The 25,401-nt window shown below is 45.0% G+C and overlaps 1 protein-coding gene across 4 annotated transcripts in view; it reads right to left on the bottom strand.

Annotated features, from left to right (window-relative positions):
• The window catches only part of LOC129703385 (neprilysin-like), a 123,150-nt gene that overhangs the window by 54,325 nt on the left and 43,424 nt on the right, over positions 1 to 25,401 (bottom strand). For all 4 annotated transcript variants that reach the window (XM_055645769.1, XM_055645772.1, XM_055645771.1 and 1 more), the window contains exons 5-8: positions 11,958 to 12,038; positions 11,778 to 11,873; positions 9,923 to 10,041; positions 8,013 to 8,078 (exon numbers count right to left, since the gene is read on the bottom strand). In XM_055645769.1, the coding sequence (XP_055501744.1) occupies positions 8,013 to 8,078; positions 9,923 to 10,041; positions 11,778 to 11,873; positions 11,958 to 12,038 (362 nt within the window). The remainder of the gene's footprint in view (positions 1 to 8,012; positions 8,079 to 9,922; positions 10,042 to 11,777; positions 11,874 to 11,957; positions 12,039 to 25,401) is intronic.

The raw sequence follows: 25,401 nt of genomic DNA, 5'->3' as shown, positions 1-25,401 counted from the left end.
ACTCCACATTGACAGCGCCTGAAATCAGGATTGAACCCGGGTCTCTAGTGCTGTGAGGCAGCAGCTCTACCCCTTTGCGTCGCTGTGCCGCACTGGGTTCTCCGCTCGTGTCTTCAGCTGAATGGGTAGCATGCAGAGACCAAAGGTCATGGCTCAAATTTCACCCATAGTCTATGAGCTAACAGCATGGCTGAACTGTGCTCTTGATGTGAAATATTAGTTTAGTTTACTTTAGTTTATTGTCACGTGTACTGCGGTACAGTGAAAAGCTTTTGTTGTGTGCTAACCAGTCGGCGGCAAGACTATAGATGGTTACAATCCAGCCATCCATATGATAAAGACTGCATGGTGACTTGGATAGGCTGGGTGAGTGGGCAAATGTTTGGCAGATGCAGTATTTTGGTGCGGCAAAAATAATCTAGAATTGAATGTCGACAAAACTAAGGAGATGGTTGTCGACTTCAGGAGGGCGCAGCCAAAGCATACACCCCTCAACATCAGTGGCACTGCAGTGGAGAGAGTGGAGAGCATAAAGTTCCTCGGTGTGCAAATTACGGACAGCCTCACCTGGTCCAGGAACACCACTGGGACCATCAAACGGGCCCATCAGCGACTGCACTTCCTGAGGAAACTAAAACAGGCCTCACTCCCCACCAACATCCTCAGGACTTTCTACAGGGGTACGGTGGAGTCTGTACTCACGTACTGCATAAATACGTGGTACTGCACCTGCAACTGCTCAGACAGGAAGGCTCTGCAGAGGGTAGTGAGGGGAGCAGAGAGGATCATTGGCGTCTCCCTACCCTCGGTACAAGAACTGTTCCAGAGCCGCTGTCTGAAAAAAGCACTGAGCATAGCAAAGGACAAACTGCACCCCCTCCACATACACCTGGATCTCCTGCCATCAGGCAAGAGATATCGAAGCATCAAAGCCCGGACTACAAGACTGCTAAACAGCTTCCTACCACAGGCTGTGAGGCTGCTAAACAGTCACTCTGTACTCACAGTCACTTGATTCTGCGGCTGGCACGGACACTTTAATAACTGGCACTGGCCACTCAAATCAGCTGCCCCGGACATTTTTATGATTGGTTTATTGTATTTTAACATTGTGTTTTACCTGCTTTTAACTATTTATACTGTTCCATCAGGGACTGGATTGTTTTTAGTGTTATTATGTGTAAAATGTTTTAAATTTCATGTGCGATGCTCCGCTATTCACTGGGAAACGTCTTTTCATTTTGCACTGTACAACTGTTGCTTGCAAGATGCCAATAAAGGTTGATTGATTGATATAATGTGGATAAATGTGAGGTTATCCATTTTGGTGGCAAAAACAGGAAAGCAGACTATTATCTCAATGGTGGCCGACTAGGAAAAGGGGAGATGCAGCGAGACCTGGGTGTCATGGTACACCAGTCATTGAAAGTAGGCATGCAGGTGCAGCAGGCAGTGAAGAAAGCGAATGGTATGTTAGCTTTCATAGCAAAAGGATTTGAGTATAGGAGCAGGGAGGTTCTACTGCAGTTGTACAGGGTCTTGGTGAGACCACACCTGGAGTATTGCGTACAGTTTTGGTCTGCAAATCTGAGGAAGGACATTATTGCCATAGAGGGAGTGCAGAGAAGGTTCACCAGACTGATTCCTGGGATGTCAGGACTGTCTTATGAAGAAAGACTGGATAGACTTGGTTTATACTCTCTAGAATTTAGGAGATTGAGAGGGGATCTTATAGAAACATACAAAATTCTTAAGGGGTTGGACAGGCTAGATGCAGGAAGATTGCTCCCAATGTTGGGGAAGTCTGGGACAAGGGGTCACAGCCTAAGGATAAGGGGGAAATCCTGTAAAACCGAGATGAGAAGAACTTTTTTCACACAGAGAGTGGTGAATCTCTGGAACTCTCTGCCGCAGAGGGTAGTTGAGGCCAGTTCATTGGCTATATTTAAGAGGGAGTTAGATGTGGCCCTTGTGGCTAAGGAGATCAGAGGGTATGGAGAGGGCAGGTACGGGATGCTGAGTTGGATGATCAGCCATGATCATATTGAATGGCGGTGCAGGCTCGAAGGGCCGAATGGCCTACTCCTGCACCTAATTTCTATGTTTCTATGTTTCTAAAGGGAATAATGTTTAGTGCAAAAATAAAGTCCAGTAAAATCCAATTAAAGATAGTTCGAGGGTCACCAATGAGGTAGATGGTAGGTCAGGACCACTCTCTAGTTGATGAGAGGATGGTTCAGTTGCCCGATAACAGCTGGGAAGAAACTGCCCCTGAATCAGGAGGTGTGCGTTTTCAAACTTCTATACCTCTTGCCTGATGAGAGAGGGGAGAAGAGGGAGTGACTGCGGTGAGACTGGTCCTCATGTATTTCACCTGCATGAGCGCGAAATGTAAATTGTTTCAATGGAAGGGAGGTTGAAATGTGCGATGGTCTGGGCTGCATTTTCAACTTTTAATCCTCACATTGGGAGTGCTCTGTTCTCTCCAGTGTTCACATATCCATCATAAACACCAGTGCAGAAATATTATATGACTGCTGTTTGCAGTGCAGAGAGTGGCTGCCACATTTCCTTTCTGGCCACACTTTCAAAAGCACTTCACCGTCGCTGAAGTGCCGTGCAGCACAGAGAAAAGCATTACATAAATTCACCACTGATTTTTCTCATTATGTTCTCAGGAGTCCAAAGTGCTGTGGAACTGGTGGAGTGATTTGTGAAACCTACTCCTGATTTAGTTTAGAGATCCAGCATGGAAACCAGCTCTTCAGTCTACTGAGTCCGCTGGCCATTAGTAGGTCAGCACAGACTATTCCTCCTCAAATGGAGCCATGGAGGTTGACCCAAATAGACAGAGGCTCGAGTTGGAAAGGTGCCACCCACTCCTCCCTCTCTCTCCCTCTTTCTTAGACACACACACACACAAACACACACACGCATATGTACATGCACACACACACACATATATGTACACACACTCTCATATACACACATACAAACACATCTCCACTATTACAAAGCTTCATCAGGGCAGCTGATAGAATTCATGCCTCACAGCTCCAGAGACCCCGGGTTTGATCCTGCCCTTGGGTGCTGTCCGTGTGGAGTTTGCACCTTCTCCCCGCGACTGTGTGGGTTCCCAAAGAGGTGCTCCACATCCCAAAGAGGTGTGGATTTGTAGATTAATTGGCTGTTGCAAATTGCCCCTAGTGTGTAGAGAGTGCATGCAAATCTGGGATAACGTTGAACTAGTGTACGGGTGATCGTTGGTCGGCACAGACTTGGTGGGCCGAAGGGCCTGATTCCATGCTGTATCTCTAAACTATACTAAACCTAAACTCAGATGTGAGCCCAGAAATTTACAGAGAGCATTGCATATGTGCAACGTTTGTTGGTTTATGTTTTTAAAAAACTTATGTAATGCATCCATTAAATATAATGACAGGGGCACAAGGCAGGGATGTACTGTTTGTCTATTCATATGTATCATCGTGCTAGCGTGTATCGGCACTTCCCTAATGATATTTTGGTTTATTTTCTGCCAGACGTTTTAATGAGCCTTAACAGGACCGGGAATTCCTTAGATCTAATTCCCACCAGCTGATTCAGTCATGTGACTTTATGAACCCAAGGGGAAGGGATTGAAACAAGGCAAGTTAAACATGTTGAAAAAGCACATGACCCAACACCAGAGGAAGAGCAATGAGTAACAGGGTTTGGGAGAAAATATCGTGGAAGATTAAACAGTACAGAACAGGAACAAGGCCCTTCGGCCCACAATGCCCATACTGAATATGATTGAGATTTTAGATTTTGGAGATACAGCACGGAAATTGGCCCTTCGGCCCACCGAGTCTGGACCGACCAGCGATCAGGCTATACACTAGCACTATCCTACACACTAGGGACAATTTACAAATTTGCCGAAGGCAATTAACCTACAAACCCGTACTTCCTTGGAGTGTGGGAAGAAACCGGTGAAATCCAGAGAAAACCCATGTGTACAAACGTACAAACTCCTTACATACAGCACCCGTGGCCAGGATCGAACCCAGGTCTCTGGCGCTGTAAGGCAGCAGCTCTACCGCTGCGCCGCTGTGTTGCCCGTGATGCCGTTAAATTAATCTCCTCTGCCTGCACATGATCAGTACCCATCATTTTAAGATTATATTCTCTCATAGACAGACAGAACAGTACGGCACAGGAACAAGCCTTGCGAAACGCAATGTTTATGCTGAACATGACGTCAAGTTAAACTAATCTCCTCCGTTTGCACGTGATTCATATCCCCCCATTCCCTGCATATCCATGTGCTTATGTAATAGAAACATAGAAATTAGGTGCAGGAGTAGGCCATTCGGCCCTTCGAGCCTGCACCGCCTTTCAATATGATCATGGCTGATCATCCAACTCAGTATCCTGTACCTGCCTTCTCTCCATATCTCCTGATCCCTTTAGCCACAAGGGCCACATCTAACTCCCTCTTAAATATAGCCAATGAACTGGCCTCAACTACCTTCTGTGGCGGAGAATTCCAGTGATTCACCACTCTCTGTGTGAAAAATGTTTTTCTCATCTCGGACCTAAAAGATTTCCCCCTTATCCTTAAACTGTGACCCCTTGTTCTGGACTTCCCCAACATCGGGAACAATCTTCCTGCATCTAGCCTGTCCAACCCCTTAAGAATTTTGTAAGTTTCTATAAGATCCCCCCTCAATCTTCTAAATTCTAGCGAGTACAAGCCGAGTCTGTCCAGTCTTTCTTCATATGAAAGTCCTGACAACCCATGAATCAGTCTGGTGAACCTTCTCTGTACTCCCTGTAATATCCTCATAAGTTTCAACCATCACATCTGCTTCCACCACCATCCCTGGCAGTGCGTTCCAGGCACTCATCACCGTCTGTGTAAGAAAGGTTGTCCCGCACAATTCCGTTAAACATTGCCCCCCCTCACCTTAAAGCTAAGCATTTGACATTTCCTCCCAGGGATAAAGGTTCTGTAGAAAGCTCTCGACCCGAAACGTCACCCATTCCTTCTCACCAGAGATGCTGCCTGTCCCGCTGAGTTACTCCAGCGTTTATGTGTCTATCTAAAGGTTCTGACTGTCCACCCAATCTAAGTCTCTCAGAATTTCTATCGAGTCTCCCCTCAACTTCCAACATTCCAGAGAGAACTCAAACGCGAACATGATCTACTGGGTGAAACGTTGGAGGGTTTCAGAGAGAAGGGAACAGAAAATAAAGAAATAAAGCAGCCCTAATAGATTAAATATAGAAACAAGAAACAGCAGATGCAGGTTTATACCAAAGATAGACACAAAGTGTTGGAGTAACTCAGCGGGTCAGGCAGCATCTCTAGAGAAAAATGATGGGTGGCGTTTCGGGTCCATTTTTCAGAAGGGTCCCGACCTACAACGTCACCCATCTTTTTTCTACAGGGATGCTGCCTGACCCGCTGAGTAACTCCAGCACTTTGTGTAACACCAGCACTTTATCTTTGTGATAGATCGGAGTTGGCCGCCCATTTTGGCAACTTGTACAACCACTCCCTCAAGAGATTAAACTAACAAGATAATGAATCCTTTTCAGAGACAATATCTGAAATTGGGATGATATTTATGGACATTCGTCTTTTAGTCTGGTCACTGAGTTCACCAAATTAATAGACCACTCATCATTTGAAAGGCTTCAATTAGTCTGGACCTCAGAAAGCGATGCTTGGTATTAGTTGCGATTTGTCCGGAAACTCCGCTCCGAATCAATCTCCGCTATTGACCATAAGTTGTATTTCGCAGTGTCACAATTAAAAGCTCACAGATATAAAATGATTACAGGTCATGTATCTGTACACCGTGGATGGCTCGATTGTGCATAGTCTTTCTGCTGACCAGTTAGCACGCAGCAAATGTTTCTCGCTGTACCTCGGTTCACGTGACAATAAATTAAACTAAACGAATTTAAATTAAACTAAACCAAACTATTAGCTATAAGGATAGACAATAACAACTGCAGATGCTGGTTTACAAATAAAAATGATACAAAGTGCTAGAGTAACTCAGCGGGTCAGGCTGTGTCCCTGAAGAACATGGATTGGTGATGATTCGGGTCGGGACACTTAGCTATATGTGGAGGTTGGACAAACGGATTATTTTCTATGGAACACAGGAGGTTGAGGGGGGACCTGGTAGATGTACATAAAATTATGGGAGGCATAGACAGGGTAGACAGCTTTGTTTCCTGGGTGGAAATGTCAAAGACTAGAGGGCATACCTTGACAGTGAGATGGGCAAGGTTTAAAGGAGATGGGTGGAGCAAGTTTTTCTTACACAGAGGGTGGTGAGTACCTGTAATGTAAGGTCAAGGGTGGTGCAACAGTGGCATTGAGGATGGTTTTAGATAGGCACGTGGATAGCCGGGGCATGGAGGGGTATGGATCATGTGCAGGCGGAGGAGATCAGTTTAACTTGGCATTATGGTCGGCAAGGACTGTGAGCCTGTGCTGTAATATTCAATATTCTCAGTCTATCTGCAGAGGCAGAATCATCAGAAACCCCCTATAATTGAGCTCATTAGTGATCAACAAAGGCTGTTTACCCTGTAGAGAGGAAGCAGAACTCACATGCTAATCCAGACCCTGTGTTCAGAACAGATTCCCAAATGTAATAGTGAACAGCTTGCATCAGTAGGTACACCTGCTGAGCCCAACTGCGGGATATTCTATGACTGTTGCCGCAGAAGCCGAGAGAATTACCAGGAATTGCGGAGAGCGAGGCGGGCCGATGCGAGGGAGGGGGTTGTTGAGAGTGCGGTGGACCGTCGAGAGCCAGGTGGGCCGCCGGGGGCGAGGAGGACTGTAGAAACTGAGGTGGACTATTGAGGGCGAGGAGGGTCGTCTAGAGTGAGGAGAGCTGTAGAGTGAGGAGGATTGAGAGAGAGAGAGGAGAGAGAGAGAGAGAGAGAGAGAGAGAGATAGTTGTAACTTTGTTGACACCAGAAACTTTGGCGACTCTTGTGTACTGCCTCGGTGAGGTTTGCTACAGGATTTTATGGGTTATAGGTAAAACCAGGCATTTCTCTGTACCAAGGTGCATGTGACAATAAAGTATCATGAAATCATCATTGAATGCACCCAAGAACCCAAGAAACTGTGGCACCTTACACAGGTATCAGTCTGTTACAGGTTTCTTCATCATATGGTGAATAACTCCAAGCTCCTTAATACAATGTTCACTTATTGTAGTATAAATCTAGTCCCAATGCATCTCCTCTAACCTTATCCACTGTATCCGGTGTTCCCGATGTGGGCTCTTTGACAGTGAGGCTAAACTAATATCCTCTGCCTGCACATGAGCCACAATCCTCCATTCCCTGTCTATGCATCTTAGCAAGGACTCCTTTTTTTAGGCATAGAGCACGGAAACAGGCCCTTCGGCCCACTGAGCTCACACCGCCAATCGATCACCCCGTAAACTAGCACTACCTTACACACTAGGAACAATTTACAATTTTTTTAACAAAGCCAAATAAGCTACAAATTTGTACATATTTGGTGTGTGGCAGGAATCCGGAGCACCCGGAGAAAACCCACGTGGTCACAGATGGAACGTCCAAACTCCATACAGACAGCACCTATAGTCAGGATTGAACCTGGGTCTCTCGTTCTGTAAGGCAACATGTCTACTGCTGCACCACTGTGCCTCCGAACTAGGTGACCGATTCTCCCAATGTTTGCGCTCGCTCTGCCAAGGCATGCTGTATCTCCCTGTTGTTAACCATTTTAACTCCCATTTGCATTCCCATTCTGATCTTTTTGTCCTAGGCCTCCTCCCTTACCAGAGTGGGGATAGAAAGAAGATGATTGGAAACTTAACATCGTGCTCATGGAAGTGTACACCAAATCTTGAGTGTGGGTAGCCCTACAAGCTTTCCTTCATTTATCATATCTTTTCCCGACTGATTAACATTCCATTCTTTGTTCAAGAATAAAAACCAATGTAAAAATGAGAATCACCTACCTCTTTGTATGCTCCTGTGCACTCATAGTAATCCCGGGAAGGCATACCAAGGCCAGGCTGATCGATCTATGGATTCATCAAAAGTTAAAATGGGGTTAATAGATTGGCGGTTCCAGCTTTCTTTAATTCTCCAATCTATGAGACCAGTCATAGGAGCAAAATTAGGGCATTCAGCCCATCGAGTCTGCTCCATCTTTCAATGATGGCTGAACTATTTTTCCCTCTTAACCCCAAACTCCTGCCTTCTCCCTGTAACCATTGACACCCTTACTAATCAAGAACCTATCAACTTCCATTGAACAATTAACCAATGATTTGGCCTCCATAGCCGCCTGTGACTCAGATTCAAGACTCTCCTTTCCCCGCCCACTATTTGTAAGCTTTTCATGATCTGGTAGTTTTCAATGAGATCCCCCCCTCAATCTTCCAAATGACAGCGAGTACAGGCCCAGAGCCTTCAAACGCTCCTCATACATTAACACAATCATCCTTGGGATCTGACACCCTTTTGTCTCCTTTTCACCTTTGTCACTTACTCCACTCTTTTGCCAATTAACCTATATCTACCTGAAGAAGGGTTTCGGCCCGAAACGTTGCCTATTTCCTTCGCTCCATAGATGCTGCTGCACCCGCTGAGTTTCTCCAGCTTTTTTGTGAACCTATATCTACCTATCACTTGGGTACACAAAAATGCTGGAGAAACTCAGCGGGTGCAGCAGCATCTATGGAGCGAAGGAAATAGGTGACGTTTCGGGCTGAAACCACTTCTTCAGGCTCTACCTATCACTTGCCAGGCATTGTCCTGCCCCACCTCTCATTACAGCTTTCTCGCTCGTGCTACAATAAGTCTGAAGAAAGCTCCCGACCCAAAACATCATCTGTCCATTCCCTCCACAGATGTCACCTGACCCACTGAGTTCCTGCAACGCTTTATGTTTTGCTTAAAATTCCAGCGTCTGTAGTTCCCTGTTTCTCCCTAGTAATGATTCTGCTTCCCCTAGATTTACATTGGATATCTAATCCCATTATTTTCTTCTCCCACACCCCCCACCATTCCTCTATTGCCGCTGCACTGGTCATAGTCAAAGGTCTTAATCCTCCCTGACCTGTCATCATTAGTTCAGAAAATACTTTTGAAATTGTTCTACTCCAAACAGAAACAATATTTTACAGCTTCCGTTCCATTGACTCCATCTACACTTCGCCTCGGTAAGGACACGAGCATTACCTGGACCAGTCACACGTCGGTTACTCACTCTGCCTCCCTCTCCCATCAGTTTAGTTTAGTTTAGTTTAGATATACAGCATGGAAATAGGCCCTTTGGCCCACCGAGTCCACGTCGGCCAGCAATCACTAGTGCACTAGTTCAATCCGACACACAAGGGACAATTTACAGAAACCAATTAACCTACAAACCCGCACCCCTTTTGAATGTGGGAGGAAACCGGAGAAAACACATACGGTCATAGGGAGAACGTGCAAACTCCGCACAGATAGGACCCATAATCAGGGTTAAACCCGGGTCTCTGGCATTATCAGGCAAAAGGTACAGAAGTTTGAAAACGCACACCTCCAGATTCAGGGACAGTTTTGGCCCAGCTTATATCACACAACTGAACGTTCTCTCACCAGCTAGAGTGCGGTCCTGACCTCCCGTCTACCTCACTGGAGACCTTTGAACTAACATTAATTGGACTTCAAAATAATATCTTCGCACTAAATGTTGTCCCCTTTATCCATTATCTGTGCACAGTTAACAGCTTGATTGTAATCATGTATTATCTTTTCTGGGACTGGATAGCACGCAAACAAAAAACCTTTGTACCTCGATACACGTGACAATAATAACTAAACTAAACTAAACAAACTAGCCAAATGAACAAAAATAATTGTCAATAATGGTACGCACGTGGATGATGTGAACGTTTGAGTTTTTGTCATCGGTTCCAACATAAAAGTCGATGAGGACATGTTTTCCATATCTGGCATTCATTGTTGATAGGACCGCCTCAAGCGACCAGTTCTTACCTGGGAGAAAGAAAACAGAGTTTATAATCTTCCGAAACATTTTCACCTTCAGTAACATTAATATATTTTCTCTCCCTCCAAAAGACAGCAGTGAGCAGGATTATAGGAAGTCACCACTCCTTCTCCGAATGCAAGCAAGCACTTTTGGACATCAAAGCCAGAAATTCATCTCATAAGATGCCGTTGACTTAGAGGAGAGGAGCATGTGTTGGCCAATGTGGAACCTTTTGATGCATGAGCAGGTCATAGAGTGTCATAGAGTCATACAGCAAGGAAACAGGCCCTTCGGCCCAACTGGCCCATGTTGACCAAGATGCCCCAGTCACACTAGTCCCTCCTGCTTACATTTGGCCCGATAAATCTCTCCAATCCATGTACTTGTCCAAATGTCTTTTAAATGTTGTTATTGGTCCTTTGGCCCACCGAGTCCATGTTGACCATCGATCACCCATTTTATGTTATATGTTAACATAATTATCATACAACTATGATATTGTACTTTTCTATGTTAAAACTCTTTTTGCATCCGCTCCCTGCACATTTAGGGCAATTCGCAGAAGCTAATTAACCTGCTCGTCTTTCGGATGTGGGAGGAAACCGGAGCACCCGAAAGAAACCCACGCAGTCACAGGGAGAATGTGCAAACTCCACACAGAAAGCAGCCAAGGTCAGGATTGAACCTGGGTCTCTTGTGCTGTAAGCTAGTGGCTCTACCCGCTCTTGTAAAATACATTTGGAATTCTTGAATAGTAAGGGTGTCAAAGGTTATGGGGAGAAGGCAGGAGAATTGGGATGAGATGGAAAAATAAATCAGCCCTGATTGAATAGCCGAGTGGATCTTGATGGGCTGAATGGTCCAATTGTGCTCCTAGGTTTTCTCAGCTTACGTTCTGACAGCGTGCGACGTAGATTGAGGAAAAGTAGAAACAAAGAATTGCAGATCATGATTAATACATAAAAGTACACAAAATGCTGGAGTAACTCGCACGTCAGGCAGTATCTCTGGAGAACACGGATAGTGACATTTCGGGTCTGATGAAAGGTATCAACATGAAACGTCACCCATTCTTTTTCTCCAGGGATGTTCTCTGAGACCACTGACTCTTTCCGCTGACTGGATATCATGCAACAGGTAAAGCTTTTCACTGTACCTTCACACGTGACAATAAACTAAACTAAACATTCTCCTGCCTTCTACCCGTAACCTTGTGACACCCTTACCAATCAAGAACCATAAATCTCCCTTTTTAAAGTATGACTTTACTTAGAGATATAGCACGAAAACAAGCTCTTCGGCCCACCGAGTCCACGCATGCCAGCGATCACCCCGTAGACTAGCACTATCCTACACACTAGGGACAATTTATTATTTTACCCAAGACAATTAACCTACAAACCTGTACATCTTTGGGGTTTGGGAGGAAACTGGAGCCCCTGGAGAAAAACATGTGGTCACAAGAGGAATTTACAAACTCTGTACAGTTTGTAGTCCACCCGTAGTCAAGATCGAACCCTTGTCTGTGGTGCTGTGAGGTAGCCGCTCTAGCACTGCGCCATTGTGCCGACCTATTGTGCTACTGTGCTGCCCGTCTGTGGCAATGAATTCCACAGATCCGCCACCCTCTGGCTAAAGAAATTCCTCCTCATCCCCATTCTGAAGGTACGTTCTATGTACTAAACCGGCAGCTTTGATTGGACATTAAACTGTGCTATGTGGAGCTGTGTTTAGATCTTACCGTAAGTATTGTCCCAGTCATCTGTTACAACAGGCCACTCATACAGTTCCTTCAGCATGGCGATCAACGGCTTCCCGCCTTTCTTTTCAATGGCCGCTGAGGTAAACACAGGGAGAGATGTTAGCGGGAGTCAAGGCTACGGTGGGAACAAGCTGGAGTAATGGCAGGACCGTCACTTACTTTGATTCGTGCATGACTTGAACAACGTCTTTGCTTTCCGAATCGCCACAGAACCTTCATCGCCAGGCTTCTCCAGTACATCTAGCAGCAGCAGGAAAACATGCCATCAGTGGGGGTGAATGGACTCGGGAACATTCGTGGAAGAATTAGCCACCAAAGAAGTAAAGCAGCGCATCCAAAGCTCAAAGAAAGTTTAGAAGGATGAGAGGAGACCTCATTGAAACTTACCAAACAGTGAAAGGCCTGGGTAGTGAATATGTAGAGGTTGTTTCCACTAGTGGGAGAGTCTAGGACCAGAGGGCATAGCCTCAGAATAAAAGGACGTCCCTTTAGAAAGGACATGTGGAGGAATTTCCTTCGTCAGAGGGTGGTGAATCTGTGGATTTAATTGCCGCAGATGACGGTGGAGGCAAAGTCAATGGTTATATTTTAGGCGGAGATTTACAGATTCTTGATTAGTAAGGGTGTCAGGGATTATGGGAAAAAGGCAGGAGAATGGGGTTGAAATGGAAAGATAGATCAACCATCATTGAATGACGGAGTAGACTTGATGGGCCGAATGGCCGAAGTCTGCGGCAATGGGATTCACCACTTTCGGACTCTTCTCCAAAGCCAGGATTTCCATAGATTCAACCCCGCAGAGCTACAGAGGATAGAAAAGGATGTAGTGCCAATGTGGCGTTCCCGTGGCAACAAGGCAACCCGTGGTTAATATGGTAACGTGACTGTTATTGGACCAGAATATCAAATATTGTCTGCATATATTTGCAACTTAACCTGCAGACTCATTGTATTGAAAAAAGCACAGCAGAGACTGTACTTCATCAGGCTGCTCAGAAAAGCTGGTCTGCACTGTCGCCCTCTCACCCAGGTCTACAAAGGACTGATAGAGAGCATCCTCACCACAGGCATCACGGTGTGGTATGGAAACACCACACAGACAGAGAGGAAGGCTCTGCAAAGAGTCATAAAGACTGTAGAGAAGATTATCAGAACAGAACTCCCCTCCATGGATACAATCTATACACAGCGCTGTCAAAAAAGAGCAGAGAGAATCATCAGAGACACACTACATCCAGCTCACTCCCTGCTCAAACACAAAAACTGCACATACAACCTCAGGCACAGACGAGTGGACAGCATCGTCACAAACAGAACACGCTTTTTTAAGAGCTTCTTCCCTGCCACAGTGAGACTCTTAGCCAAAACAAAATGAACTGATGTCCTGACCTACCTCATAGCACATCATATTATATTATATTGTCTCCTGGGCCTGTGCAATTTACAATGCAATCGACACTTTTTATATAGGGTTTGTGTAATTTACAATGCTCTCACTTTCCCCTTTATATAGGGTTTTAGGCATTTTCTTTCTTTTTTAGTTCTAGAGAAGTATATGTTTTTATAGATTATGTGTCTTCTGTGTGTCTTTTTAACTTGACTTGACTCTCTGAACAACCGCACAAGAGTTCCTATGTGTGTAAGCACAAATGGCAAATAAAGTTTTTGACCTTTGACCTTATACTTCCACAATAACAATCGGAGGTGATCTGTGGGCAATGAGGAGCTTGTATTCGCAAGAAGGGAGATGTGCGGTATTAATTAGCCATTTGAAAAATGTTGGAATGCAGAACACAAGACAAAGTGTAGACACCCATTTGTCTCCTTTTCACCTCTGGTGTTTGTCACTTACTCCACAAATCTGCCAATCACCCCCCTCCACACTTGAATTCACCTATGACTAGTCACCTCTCACCTGTATCCACCTATCACTGATCACTCCCTCATCTGCATCCACCTATCACTAATCACCCCCTCACCTGTATCCACCTATCACTAATCACCCTCTCACCTGGATGACCCACACCCACCCCTTTTCCACCTCTCTCTCCTCTTCCAGTCTGAAGAATGATCCCGACTCGAAATGCTGCCTGTCTGTCTGTACCCTCCACAGATTCAGCCTGACCTGCTGAGTTTCTCCAGCACTTTGTGTTTTACTCATGATTCCAGCATCTGCAGTGTTTTATGTCTCCGTTGTCACTGTTAAGGGCCTGTCCCACCAGCATGCGTTGCATGCGTCTAGCGCGACCAAACGTGGTGGCTTGAGGCGTACGGCCTCGCGGGGCCGGTCCCACTTCCAACCGCGGAGCCGTCTGGAGTTGTGCGGGGCTGGTCCCGACATCATACTCACCAATCAGCTGGGCAGGAGGCGGGCCGAATGAATTTGGACGTTGCACGGCGTCGGGTGGTTACGTCATAACGCAACGGCACGCCGGGCAGTGATGTCATCGCGCAACACCATGCGCTAGGCGTACGCCATCAAGACGCTGCGTACGGCGTCGAGATGCTGCGTATGCCCGTCGAGGCGCTGCGTACAGCCTCAATGCGGCTGTGGGCCGACTGGCCGTTGCCGCGCGTAATTTTTGGACTATGTCAGTTTTTCGGAGCCCCGCGCGATGTCGGGACCAGACCCGCACAACTCCATATGGCTCCGGCGATCGAAGTGGGACCGGCCCCGCCAGACGGTACGCCTCAAGCGACCACGTTAGGTCGTGCTCGCCGCATGCAGTCGCATGCTCGTGGGACAGGTCCTTTAGGTTCTGGCTTATCAAGAATAACCAATAATTTATTGTGCAAGTCCACCACTGACTTTCCGGCACCCTTGGTTCCAGAGCCTTTCTGGATAATCCGTTTTGCTGGGCCAACATAAATCACGGCATCTGAGAGGAGTGCAGCGGAACCAGAACGGTCTGCCTAGGGTCTGAGATAAAGTCGGTCTTGGGTGGGGGCCGTGAAAACGGATGGAAACATAGAAACATAGAAAAATAGGTGCAGGAGTAGGTCATTCGGCCCTTCAAGCTAGCACCGCCATTCAATATGATCATGGCTGTTCATCTAAAATCAGTACCCTGTTCCTGCTTTTTCTCCTTGTCCCTTGATTCCTTTAGCCCCTGAGGGCTAAATCTAAACTCCATCTTGAAAACATCCAGTGAATTAGACTCCACTGCCTTCTGCGGCAAAGAATCCCACAGATTCACAACTCTCTGGGTGAAAACCACAGATTCATACCTCTCTGGGGCGGGCTGGAGTTCCAGGGCCCCGGCCGCAGGGGGCAAATTTGACCCACCGGGGGGGGATTGCCAGAAGATCGGTGGTGAACCTGTATATTTATCATTGGCGTTGTTTCGTTCAATGGGCCGGGGTGGAAGATTGCAACCTTCACGTGGTCCGCCCTGTTTCGACTAATGCAATCAACTCGACGTGCACAAACGGAAGATCAAATAGAACAAGTTGTCCAACAACTTTAGGCTGTGCACGCCACACAAAAGAAGAAGTTCAATGGGCCTATAGAACTACAACAAATAAGATTTTTATTGTTCTGTTGGTTATGACAATTAAATACTCATGAATACAATTAACTCCTGAATGATTTAAGAATCATAGAATCATACTGCACAGAAACTGGCCCTTCAGCCCAGCTTGATCATGTCGACCATGGTGCCCATTTAGACTAGTCCCACTTGCCTGCATTTGGCCCATGTCCATCTAAACCGTTCCAATCCATGTTACCTGTCCAAATGCCTTTTGAATATTGTCATAGTTTCTGCCTTAACTACTTCTTCCCGCAGCTCCTTCCATACACCCACTCAGATTCCTATTAACTCTTTCCCCTCTTGCCTTAAACTCATGTCCTCTGATCTCGTCAAAACACTAAGTGCTGGTGGAACTCAAAGGGTCAATATGCATCTGTGGAACGAATGGATAGTCGAGGTTTTGGGTTGGGATCTGCCATTTATCACAGGAACCGAGACATTCCAGTTTAGTTTATTATCACGTGTACTGAGGTAGAGTGAAAGCTTTTGTTGCGTGCTAACCAGTCAGCAGAAAGACAATACATGATTACAATCGAGCCATTTACAGTGTATAGATACATGATAAGGGAATAACATTTAGTACAAGGTAAAGCCAGTAAAGTCCGATCAAGGATAATTCAAGTGTCACCAATAGGGCAGATAGTAGTTCAGGACTGCTCCACAGTTGTGGTAGGATGATTCAGTTGCCTGATAGCAGTTGGGAAGAAGTTGTCCCTGAATCTAGAGGTATGCGTTTTCACACTTGTATACCTTTTGCCTGAAGAGGGAGTGGCCAAGGTGCGATTCATCCTTGATTATGCTGGGTTCGATCCTGACCACGGGTGCAGTCTGTATGGTGTTTGTACGTTCTTCTCAAGACCTGCGTGGGTTTTCTCCAGGATCTCCGGTTTCCTCCTATTCTCCAAACACGTACTAATTGGCTAATTGGCTTAGTAAAATTGTAAATTGTCCTGAGTGTGTGTAGGATGGTGTTAGTGTGTGGGGGTCGCTGGTCGGAGCGGACTCGGTGGGCCGAAGGGCCTGTTTCCATGCTGTATCTCTACCCTAAACTTTCCAAACAGTGAGAGACTGTTGTTCAAGAATAATTGGTCAAATATTTGCAAGTCCACCTATTTAACTTTCCAAGGGAAAGTTTGCCCAGTGTGTCCAAGGGTAGCAGTGGGAAAATTCTGACCCATTATCAGCAACGGTTGCAGTTTCAGCTGCTTCTACATGTTATCGCCACTGTGACGGGAGCTGTAGCCACAATCCCTTCGGGTTATATTTAGCGTTTGTTTACTGGCTGCTCAGGAACCACTTAGCATGGTAATGGCTGAGAGGAAATAATAATTTACCCAGATGCCTGACTCCTACAAGTGATATTTTAAAATTATTATATGTGCAGTTCGTGAGCTCTGAAGATCTGTCCTGGGCCCAGCACAATGATACAATTACAAAGAATGCAGGGCAAGTTTATCTCAAAAACAACGCTGCTTAAAATAGAGGCAACCGCCCCCCACACAAAGTGCTGGAGTAGCTCAGCGGGACAGACAACATCTCTGAAGGACATGGATTGGCAATGTTTCGGGTGGGAGACCCTTCTTCATACTGATTGTAGTAGGGGCATGAAAGAAGTGGGATCGGTACAAAACCTGGCGAGTGACAGGTGGATAAAGATAAGGATCCGATGCATGGGAGCATGCGATGCACAAGTATGGGACGGCACAGCTGGTAGAGCTGCTGCCTCACAGCAGCAGAGACAGTTCAATCCTGGCCTCGGGTGCTGTCTGTGAGTGGAGTTGGCACGTTCTCCCTGTGACCGCGTGCTTTTCCTCCCATATTCCAAAGACGTGCGGGTTTGTAGGTTAATTGGATTCTGCAAATTGTCAGTGGATAACATAGAACTAGTGTGAACAAGTGATCGATGATCGGTGTGGAGCCGAAGGGTCGAAATGCCTGTTTCCATGCTGTATTTCTAAACTAATTAGACTGCCGGGCTTCCTAAATGACAGCGTGGGTTTTTCCTCGGCGCTCCGGTTTCCTCCCACACTCCCAAAACGTACAGGTTTGTCGGTGAACTGACTTCAAAATAGTACATTGTCCCAGGGTGTAGGATAGTGCCAGTGTAGGGGCTAATTGATGGTTAGCACGAACTTGATGGGCGAAGGGCCTGTTTCCGCACTCTAAAGTCTAAAGTCTAAAGGATTTAATCAGCGTTGAAAGGAATTCCCAAACACTATTTTAAGTAGAATTTCAGAGTATTTCAATTTGATATTTTTAGTAAAAAATGTACATTTCAAGTCCAAATCCACCACCTAATGTAAATTTTTGCTCCACATTTGAGGTTAAAAATAAGAGAGGATGAAAGAAAGCCAGTGATTTGTAGTGTTCAAAGCTTCCAGCGACATCTCCAGGAACAGAGGATCTGGAGCCAAGATGTCTGTGGTCTCCTCACTGACGTAACATGAACATATGCCATGATTACAGACCAGCTGTGGCTTAATCAGTTCCTCAATGAACACAGTGTATCTTTTGAAGATAGACACAAAATGCTGGAGTAACTCAGCGGGACAGGCAGCATCTCTGGAGAGAAGGAATGTGTGACGTTTCAGGTCACGGGCCTTCTTCAGACTGAAAGTCACGGGAAAGGGAAACAAGAGAAATAGACGATGATGCTGAGAGATATAGAACAGATGAATGAATGATCTGTAAAAAAGTAACAATGAGAATGGAAACAGGTCCTTGTTAGCTGTAGCGAGGTGAGAACGAAAAGCTGACGTGACGGGTGAGGGACGGATGGAGAGAGAGGGAAATCAGGGGTTACTTGAAGTTAGAGAAATCAATATTCATATATTTTCATTCTCACCTCGCTACAGCTAACAATTACCTGTTTCCTTTATCATGGTTACTTTGTGCATATCTTTCATTTATTTCTTCTATATCTCTCGACATCTTTGTCTATATCTCTCGTTTCCAATTCCCGTGACTTTCAGTCTGACGAAACGTCACCCATTCCTTCTCTCCAGAGATGCTGCCTGTCCTGCTGAGTTACTCCAGCATCTCTTGTCTTTTTGTTTAAACCAGCATCTGCAGTTCCTTCCCACACAGTGATTCTTTTGTCAGAGCCATGACCAACATTCAGCATTGAAGGAGTCCACACCTGTATTTTCCACTGTATGGTTCCCTGGGACCTAGATCCAAGATGGCACCCAAACCAAATGACTCTTTGTGTACTGGTCACAGAAATATATCTGTAATTATCCATAAGTTCATGTTATAGGAGCAGAATTAGGACATTCGGCCCATTGAGTCTACTCTGCCATTCAACCATGACTGATCTTTCCCTCTCAACCCCATTCTCCTGCCTTCTCCCCATAACTCCTGACACCCGTACTAATCAAGAATCTGTCAATCTCCACCTTATAAATGTCCATTGACTTGGCCTCCACAGTTTTCTGTCATGCATCCAATCGCTCCATTCTTTTAAACCTCCACTCCAACAGTTGTATTTGTTTCCTAAACAATATTCCCTTTATCATGTATCTGAACACTGTGCATGGCTCAATTGGATTCATGTATACTCTTTCACTGATGGGATTGCACGCAACAAAAGCTTTTCAATGTACCTAGGTACATGTGACAATAAACTAGTCTAAGCTGAACAAGCTACCATAAATTTACTTTAGAGATACAGTGTGGAAACAGGTCCTTTGGCCTGGCGAGACCACGCCAACTGGCGATCACCCCATACACTAGCACTATCCTACACACTATGGATAGGTATGTTGCAAAGGTACCTGAAGCGTCGCTGAAAATCTGTCGCTGCGGGTGTGCGCGATTTTGGCGCCGTTTAGAGGGGGGGCGGTTTTAATACGCGATTTTCACTAGGCTGTTCCAATCGAGGATGTTCAGCCTAGTTAATTATTAACGGAAAATCGCTGGAAGATTCCATCGCTTGAGCTATTATTAGTTTTAAAGGCTTTATATAATTGTTGTAGTAGTTTAAAAATTAACCTCTAAACCCGCGACCACCGGCAATCGGCAGGGTCTCATACAGCAGACAACAGAAGGTAGGCTGTTTATTTTTACATTAAAAAGGGCTTCTTAAGATCCCTTTATACAAAGTTTAAAGTTGCGAGTAGCTCATTTTGGCCCCATTATATCCCGCAGTATTTTTCTGGGCATTTAAGGGCACAAATCCACCGCAATGTGAACGTTCTAAACCTGCGCGTTCACAGGAACCCACCAGAAAGCTGATTTAAATTGACTTTAATTTACAGCAATTAAACACTAAATTCCTTCCATTTGGCCTATAAATTAAAGTAAATGAGATTTTAAAATCATGTTTTATTGTGAATTATTTGTGAATATTATTTGGACACTTAGGCTATTTAAAAAAGTTAATCATTTATTAAGAAATAGATAGATGTTTAGATCCAGTAATTGAAGTTTGAAATTAGCTCCAATTGGGTAACTAACTAATTATATGCTTTAATTTCAGATCATCCAAGTAAGATTGATTTATATTTGTTTCAGAATGCTTCAATCTATGATAACTGAAAATTTCATTCAGTTCTCTTAATTTTTAAGAAATTTATGGGCTTTTGACTGTCCACGATCACAGCTTTTTTGTTATGTCCATAGAAAATCAATAGGGAACAAGATGCTAATTTCCGAGTATGAAAATCGCCATAACTTTTTAAATACTTGAGATATGAAAGTGAATTAGGTGTCAAATTAAACTTCTTTTTATGCTTTATCTGATGGGATAAATTGCACTTGATTTTTAAAATCTCAAAATTTTGTAACATTGCTACTATGGACAATTCTACAAAAACCAATTAATCTAATTAAAAATGAGTACATCTTTGCAGTGTGGGAGGAAAAGGGAGCACCCAGAGAAAACCCACGTGGCCATAGGGAGAACATGAAATCACCATACAGACAGCACTCGTAGTCAGGGTCAAACCTGGGTCTCTGACACACTAATGGCTCTGTCCCACTTACGCGACTGTTTCGGCGACTGCTGGTACCCGTCATAGGTCGATGCAGGTCGCTGAAATTTTTCAACATGTTGAAAATTTAGCAGTGACCAGAAAGATGGTACGACTCCTTGGGCGACATGTCGCGGGATGAAGCCTGTATGGTCGTGAGTAGTCGCCCAAAGAGTCGTTCCTTGTTCTGGTCGCCGTTGGATTTTCCATATGTTGAACATTTTCAGCGACCTGCATCGACCTATGACGGGTACCAGCAGTTGCCGAAAAAGTCACGTAAATGGGACAGGCCCACAAGGCAGCAACTCTACCGCTGCACCACCGAGACAGTGGGAAACTGTGATTCAATGAGTCGGAAAGGACTGTGGCAAATGGGGGCTTGATGAGTTGGATGGGCCAGCGTTGGACAAGGTTTACGAGAATGATCCCGGGTTAATGTATGAGGAATATTTGAAAGCCCTGGGCCTCTACTCACTGGAGATTTTTAGGATGAGGGGGATCTCATAGAAACCTACCAAATAATGATAGGCCTAGACTGTGTGGATGTGACAAGGATGATTCCAGTAGTAGGAGAGTCAAGGACCAGAGGGGACAGCCTCCAAATAAAAGGACGTACCTTTAGAATGGAGATGAGGAGGGATATCGAAAGCCAGTGGGTGGTGAATCTGCCACAGACGACAGTGGTGGCCAAGTTATTGGTATTTTTTTAAAGCAAAGTTTGATAAGTTCTTGGTTAGTAAGGGCTTCAAAGGTTATGGGTAGAAGGCAGGAGAATGGGGTTGAGAGGGAAAAATAGATCATGGATCATGAATGGTGGAGCAGACGCGATGGGCCCAATTGGCGTAATTCTGCTCCTACGTCTTATGGTCTTATGGAAGAGCAACAAGTGTTGTCTGGTGATCTGGATTCGGAACCATTGGGATCGCTTAACATTTGGATCGTGGACTATCAGAGTTGTATTATATATAACAGATGTGTTCAGTGGCAAGATTATTGGTTTCCCCTTAAATGCATTCACCTTGAGTTGCATTGACCACTTATGACTTAAACCTTTGCAAGCAACTTAATAAAAATTGTGAAATGGTAAAACACAGCAGAAATCTTCCAAAGAACCCCCCCCGAGGCCAATAACCTATCATCAGCACTGGAAAACGTTAGTGGTGTAGCCGAATTTAATTAAGAACAGAGGCAATACATGAAACCCCATTGTGCAGTAAGTCTTCAGACTTGATAACTGAGCTTTAGGGAAATGACTGCCCAGAATACTGGGGATGGTAAACTTGGACGCAACAGCACAAAAGAACAGAGAGAAAGGAATTGTTTCATGAAGATGGCCATTGGTTTAGTTTAGAGATACAGCACGGAAACGCCCTTCAGCCCACCGAGTCCGCGCCGATCATTGATCATCCCGTACATATCCTACACACCAGGCACAATTTACAATTTTTTACTGAAGACAAATTAACCTGCAAACATATACATCTTGGAGTGTGGGAGGAAACCGGGGCACCCAGAGAAAACCCACACGGTCACAGGGAGAAATTACAAACTCCGTACAGGCAGCACCCATATTCATGATTGAACCAGGGTCTCTGGTGCTGTAAGGTAGCAACTCTACTATTTGCCGCCTGATACAGTTTTAGTTTACGTTAATTATTGTCATGTGTTAATTTTAGTTTTGTTTATCATCTTCACGTGGTGCGAGGTACTGTGAAAAGCGTTGTTGTTGCGTGCTATCCAGTCAGCAAAAAAACTAGCTTAGCTTAAAGATTCATCATGGAAAAAGCCCTTCGGTCCACCAAGTCCGCGCCGATCACCCTGTACACTAGTTCTATTCTGCACACTAGGGACAATTTACAAAGGCCAATTAACTTACAAACCTGCACGTCTTTGGATTGTGGGAGGAAACCGGAGTACCTGGAGAAGACCCACGAGGTCACAGGGAGAACATGCAAACTCTGTACAGAAGCATGCGTATTCAGGATCGAACCAGGGTCTTTGGTGGTGTAAGGCAACAACTCTACCGCTGCGCCACTGTGCCGCACAATATTGTCAAATGTATCCAGATGCTGTGAAAAGTCTTAGCTTTAGGTTTTAGTTTAGGTTTATTATTGTTACAGTATGTGTTTAGTTTATTTCAGTTTGTTATTATCACATGTACCGAGGTACAGTGAAAAGCATTTTTGCTGTGTGCTATCCAGTCAGCGAAAACACTATACATGATTACAATCAAGCTGTCCACAGTGTACAGATACAGGATAAAGGGAATAATGTTACGTGCATGATAAAGTCCAGCAAAGCCAGATTAAAGATAGTCCGAGGGTCTCCAATGAGGTAGGTGTGAGGTCAGCATGGCTCTCTAGTTGGTGATACGATGGTTCAGTTACATGATAACAGCTGGGAAGACACTCCCTGAATCTGGAGGTGTGTGTTTTCATACCTCTTTACCTTTTGCCTGATGGGAGAGGGGGGAAGAGAGAGTGACCAGGGTGAGACTGGCCCTGATGTATTTCGCCTGCATGAGGGGAAAATTACAGTGGTCAATTAACCAGTGCATCTTCAGGCTGTGGGAATAAAGTGGAGATCTGCACGATCATGGAGAGAAGGTACAAACTCTAAACACACAGCATCTAAAGTTCGATTGCTTTTGGTTTCCTGCTGTTATTAGTCTCTGCCACTGTGCCAAGGGTTTTCAATGGGATTTGCTGCATGAATCAATATGATTTTCAGGAATGCGTCAAATGGGATTTTCTTCACAGCTTAGAATTCCCCCATGGTTCACTAGACTGTGTCAGTATTTACTCTGGGAATTACCGGAGAATATTTATATTGCAATCTGCATAAAAGCTTCACCATGTACAATTTGGTTTCCTGAACTGGTTAACGAGTGCAAGGGAATCTCTTGGAATGTGTTTGTAGCCTCTATCTCCTGGAGTATGTCAGACTTCACAGTGAGATTTCCTGGTGTGTGTGTGAACAATACTCCTTGGATTCTGGCCATCATTTTTGGTAAAGTCGCCATGAAAACGTTGGCGAATAATATGGGATTTCCTGGATCTAGAATGAGTAGGAATTTAGATCAACCTATTCTGGGGTGTAAGTTTACAGCATAATTTGCAGATTTTGTCAAACATTTGGAGAGGGAATTCCAGTAAAATGTCACGCGGTTAACGCAGGATTTCCTGGACTGGAGGGTGTCCAGAAGTGGGAGATGTGTATGTAATCGGAGAGGGAATCCTGGAACTTTTCCTACATTTTCCCTTGTTTCTTCCTGTCCCACTTCACACTGTCTCAGCAAGGCCACCAGCATAATCGAGAACAAATTCTTCCCCCCCCTCCAATCAGGCAAGAGGTACTGATGTGTAAAAACGCACACCTCCAGAGTCAAGGACACTTTCTTCTCAGTTGTTATCGGGAAACATTTAGAGAGCAGTCCTGACCCGCATCTACCTCTTTGGAGACTCTCAGACTATCTTTGATCCGACTTTACTAGATTTCAACTTCCATTAAATGTTAGGTACACAAAAATGTTGGAGAAACTCAGCTGGTGCAGCAGCATATATGGAGCGAAGGAAATAGGCAACGTTTCGGGCCGAAACCCTTCATCAGACTGAGGGTTTCGGCCCGAGACCTTGCCTATTTCCTTTGCTCCATAGATGCTGCTGCACCCGCTGAGTTTCTCCAGCATTTTTGTGTACCTTCGATTTTCCAGCATCTGCAGTACCTTCTTAAATATATTAAATGTTATTCTGGTTATTTTCTTTGTCATGTATCTGTACACTGTGGATAGCTGGATTGTAGTCATATATCATATTTCCACTGACTGGTTAGCACGTAACAAAAGCTTTTCACCATTACACATGACGATAAACTGAACTAAACAAAAAAAATCTTTACAATGGGATTACAGAAATCTAAAAGTTGAGAGGTTTTGCATTAAAGCCATATTTACAAAGTGTCTGTACAGCTTGGTTTATCAATTGCTCTGCCCAAGATTTTATTCCTTGCAGGGCAGGAAGATGAAATTGGGAGGTCATGTAACAGATGTATAAGGCATTGGTGAGGTCCCATTTAGAGTACTATGTTCAGTTTTGGTCACCCTGTTATAGGAAAGATGTTGTTAAGCTAGAAAGTGTGCAGCGAAGATTTACAGGGATGTTGCCAGGACTCGAGGGCTTGAGCTACAGGGAAACGTTGAGCAGGTTAGGACTTTATTCCTTGGAGCACAGGAAGATGAGGGGTGACCTTATAGAGATGTACAAAATCATGAGAGGAATACATTGGGTAATCGCACAGAGCCTTTTACCCAGAGCAGGGGAATCGAGAACCAGAGGATATATGTTTGTCAGGGAGGAAATAATTCACAGACACCTGAGGGGCAACATTTTTACAAAAAGGGTAGTAGGTGTGTGGAACGAGCTGCTGGAGGAGATAGTTGAGGCAGGTATTGTCACAACGTTTATGAAACATTTGGACAGGTACTTGGATAGGACAGGTTTAGAGGGGTGTTGGTCAAACGCAAGAACTCATGTTGGTCGGTGCGGTCAAGTTGAGCCGAAGAGCCTGTTTCCACTCTTTATGGCTCTTTCTGACCACAGGTACTGTCTGTACATAATTTGTATGTTCTCCCTTTGACTGCCTGTGTTTTCTCCAGGTGCTCCAGTTTCCTCCCACACTCCAAAGACGTATAGGTTTGTAAGTTAATTGGCTTTGGTAAAAAAATTATAAATTGTCTCAAGTGTGTAGGATAGCATTATTGTATGATTCTGGTCGGCGTGGGCTGAAGGGCCTGTTTCTGCGCTGTATCTCTAAAGTCTAAAGTTTAAAGCTCGTACTTTTTTTCCCCCCCGACACTTTCTCAGTAGCTGTAACACTATACAGGCACTCCCAACTTAGTAATACGCGACTTGAGTAAACTCGCACTCACAGGTATGTAAACAATTCTTTAAGGCCACTGCTTTATTTCTGAGTTTCGCATCGCGGTAGTCCCAGCAACAATGCACTCCTGCCGTTGCACGCGACCGATTCTGCAAGCCAGTCAGCCCTTCTCGTGGATGCTCCCCCCGTGGTCTCTGTGTTGACGCTCCCCCGAGGTGT

This window comes from Leucoraja erinacea, chromosome 14 (assembly GCF_028641065.1).
Source record: "Leucoraja erinacea ecotype New England chromosome 14, Leri_hhj_1, whole genome shotgun sequence".
In the NCBI taxonomy this organism is placed as follows: domain Eukaryota; kingdom Metazoa; phylum Chordata; class Chondrichthyes; order Rajiformes; family Rajidae; genus Leucoraja; species Leucoraja erinaceus.
The sequence above is the reverse complement of the archived record's forward strand: the minus strand, read 5'-3'. Positions and strand labels throughout refer to the sequence as shown.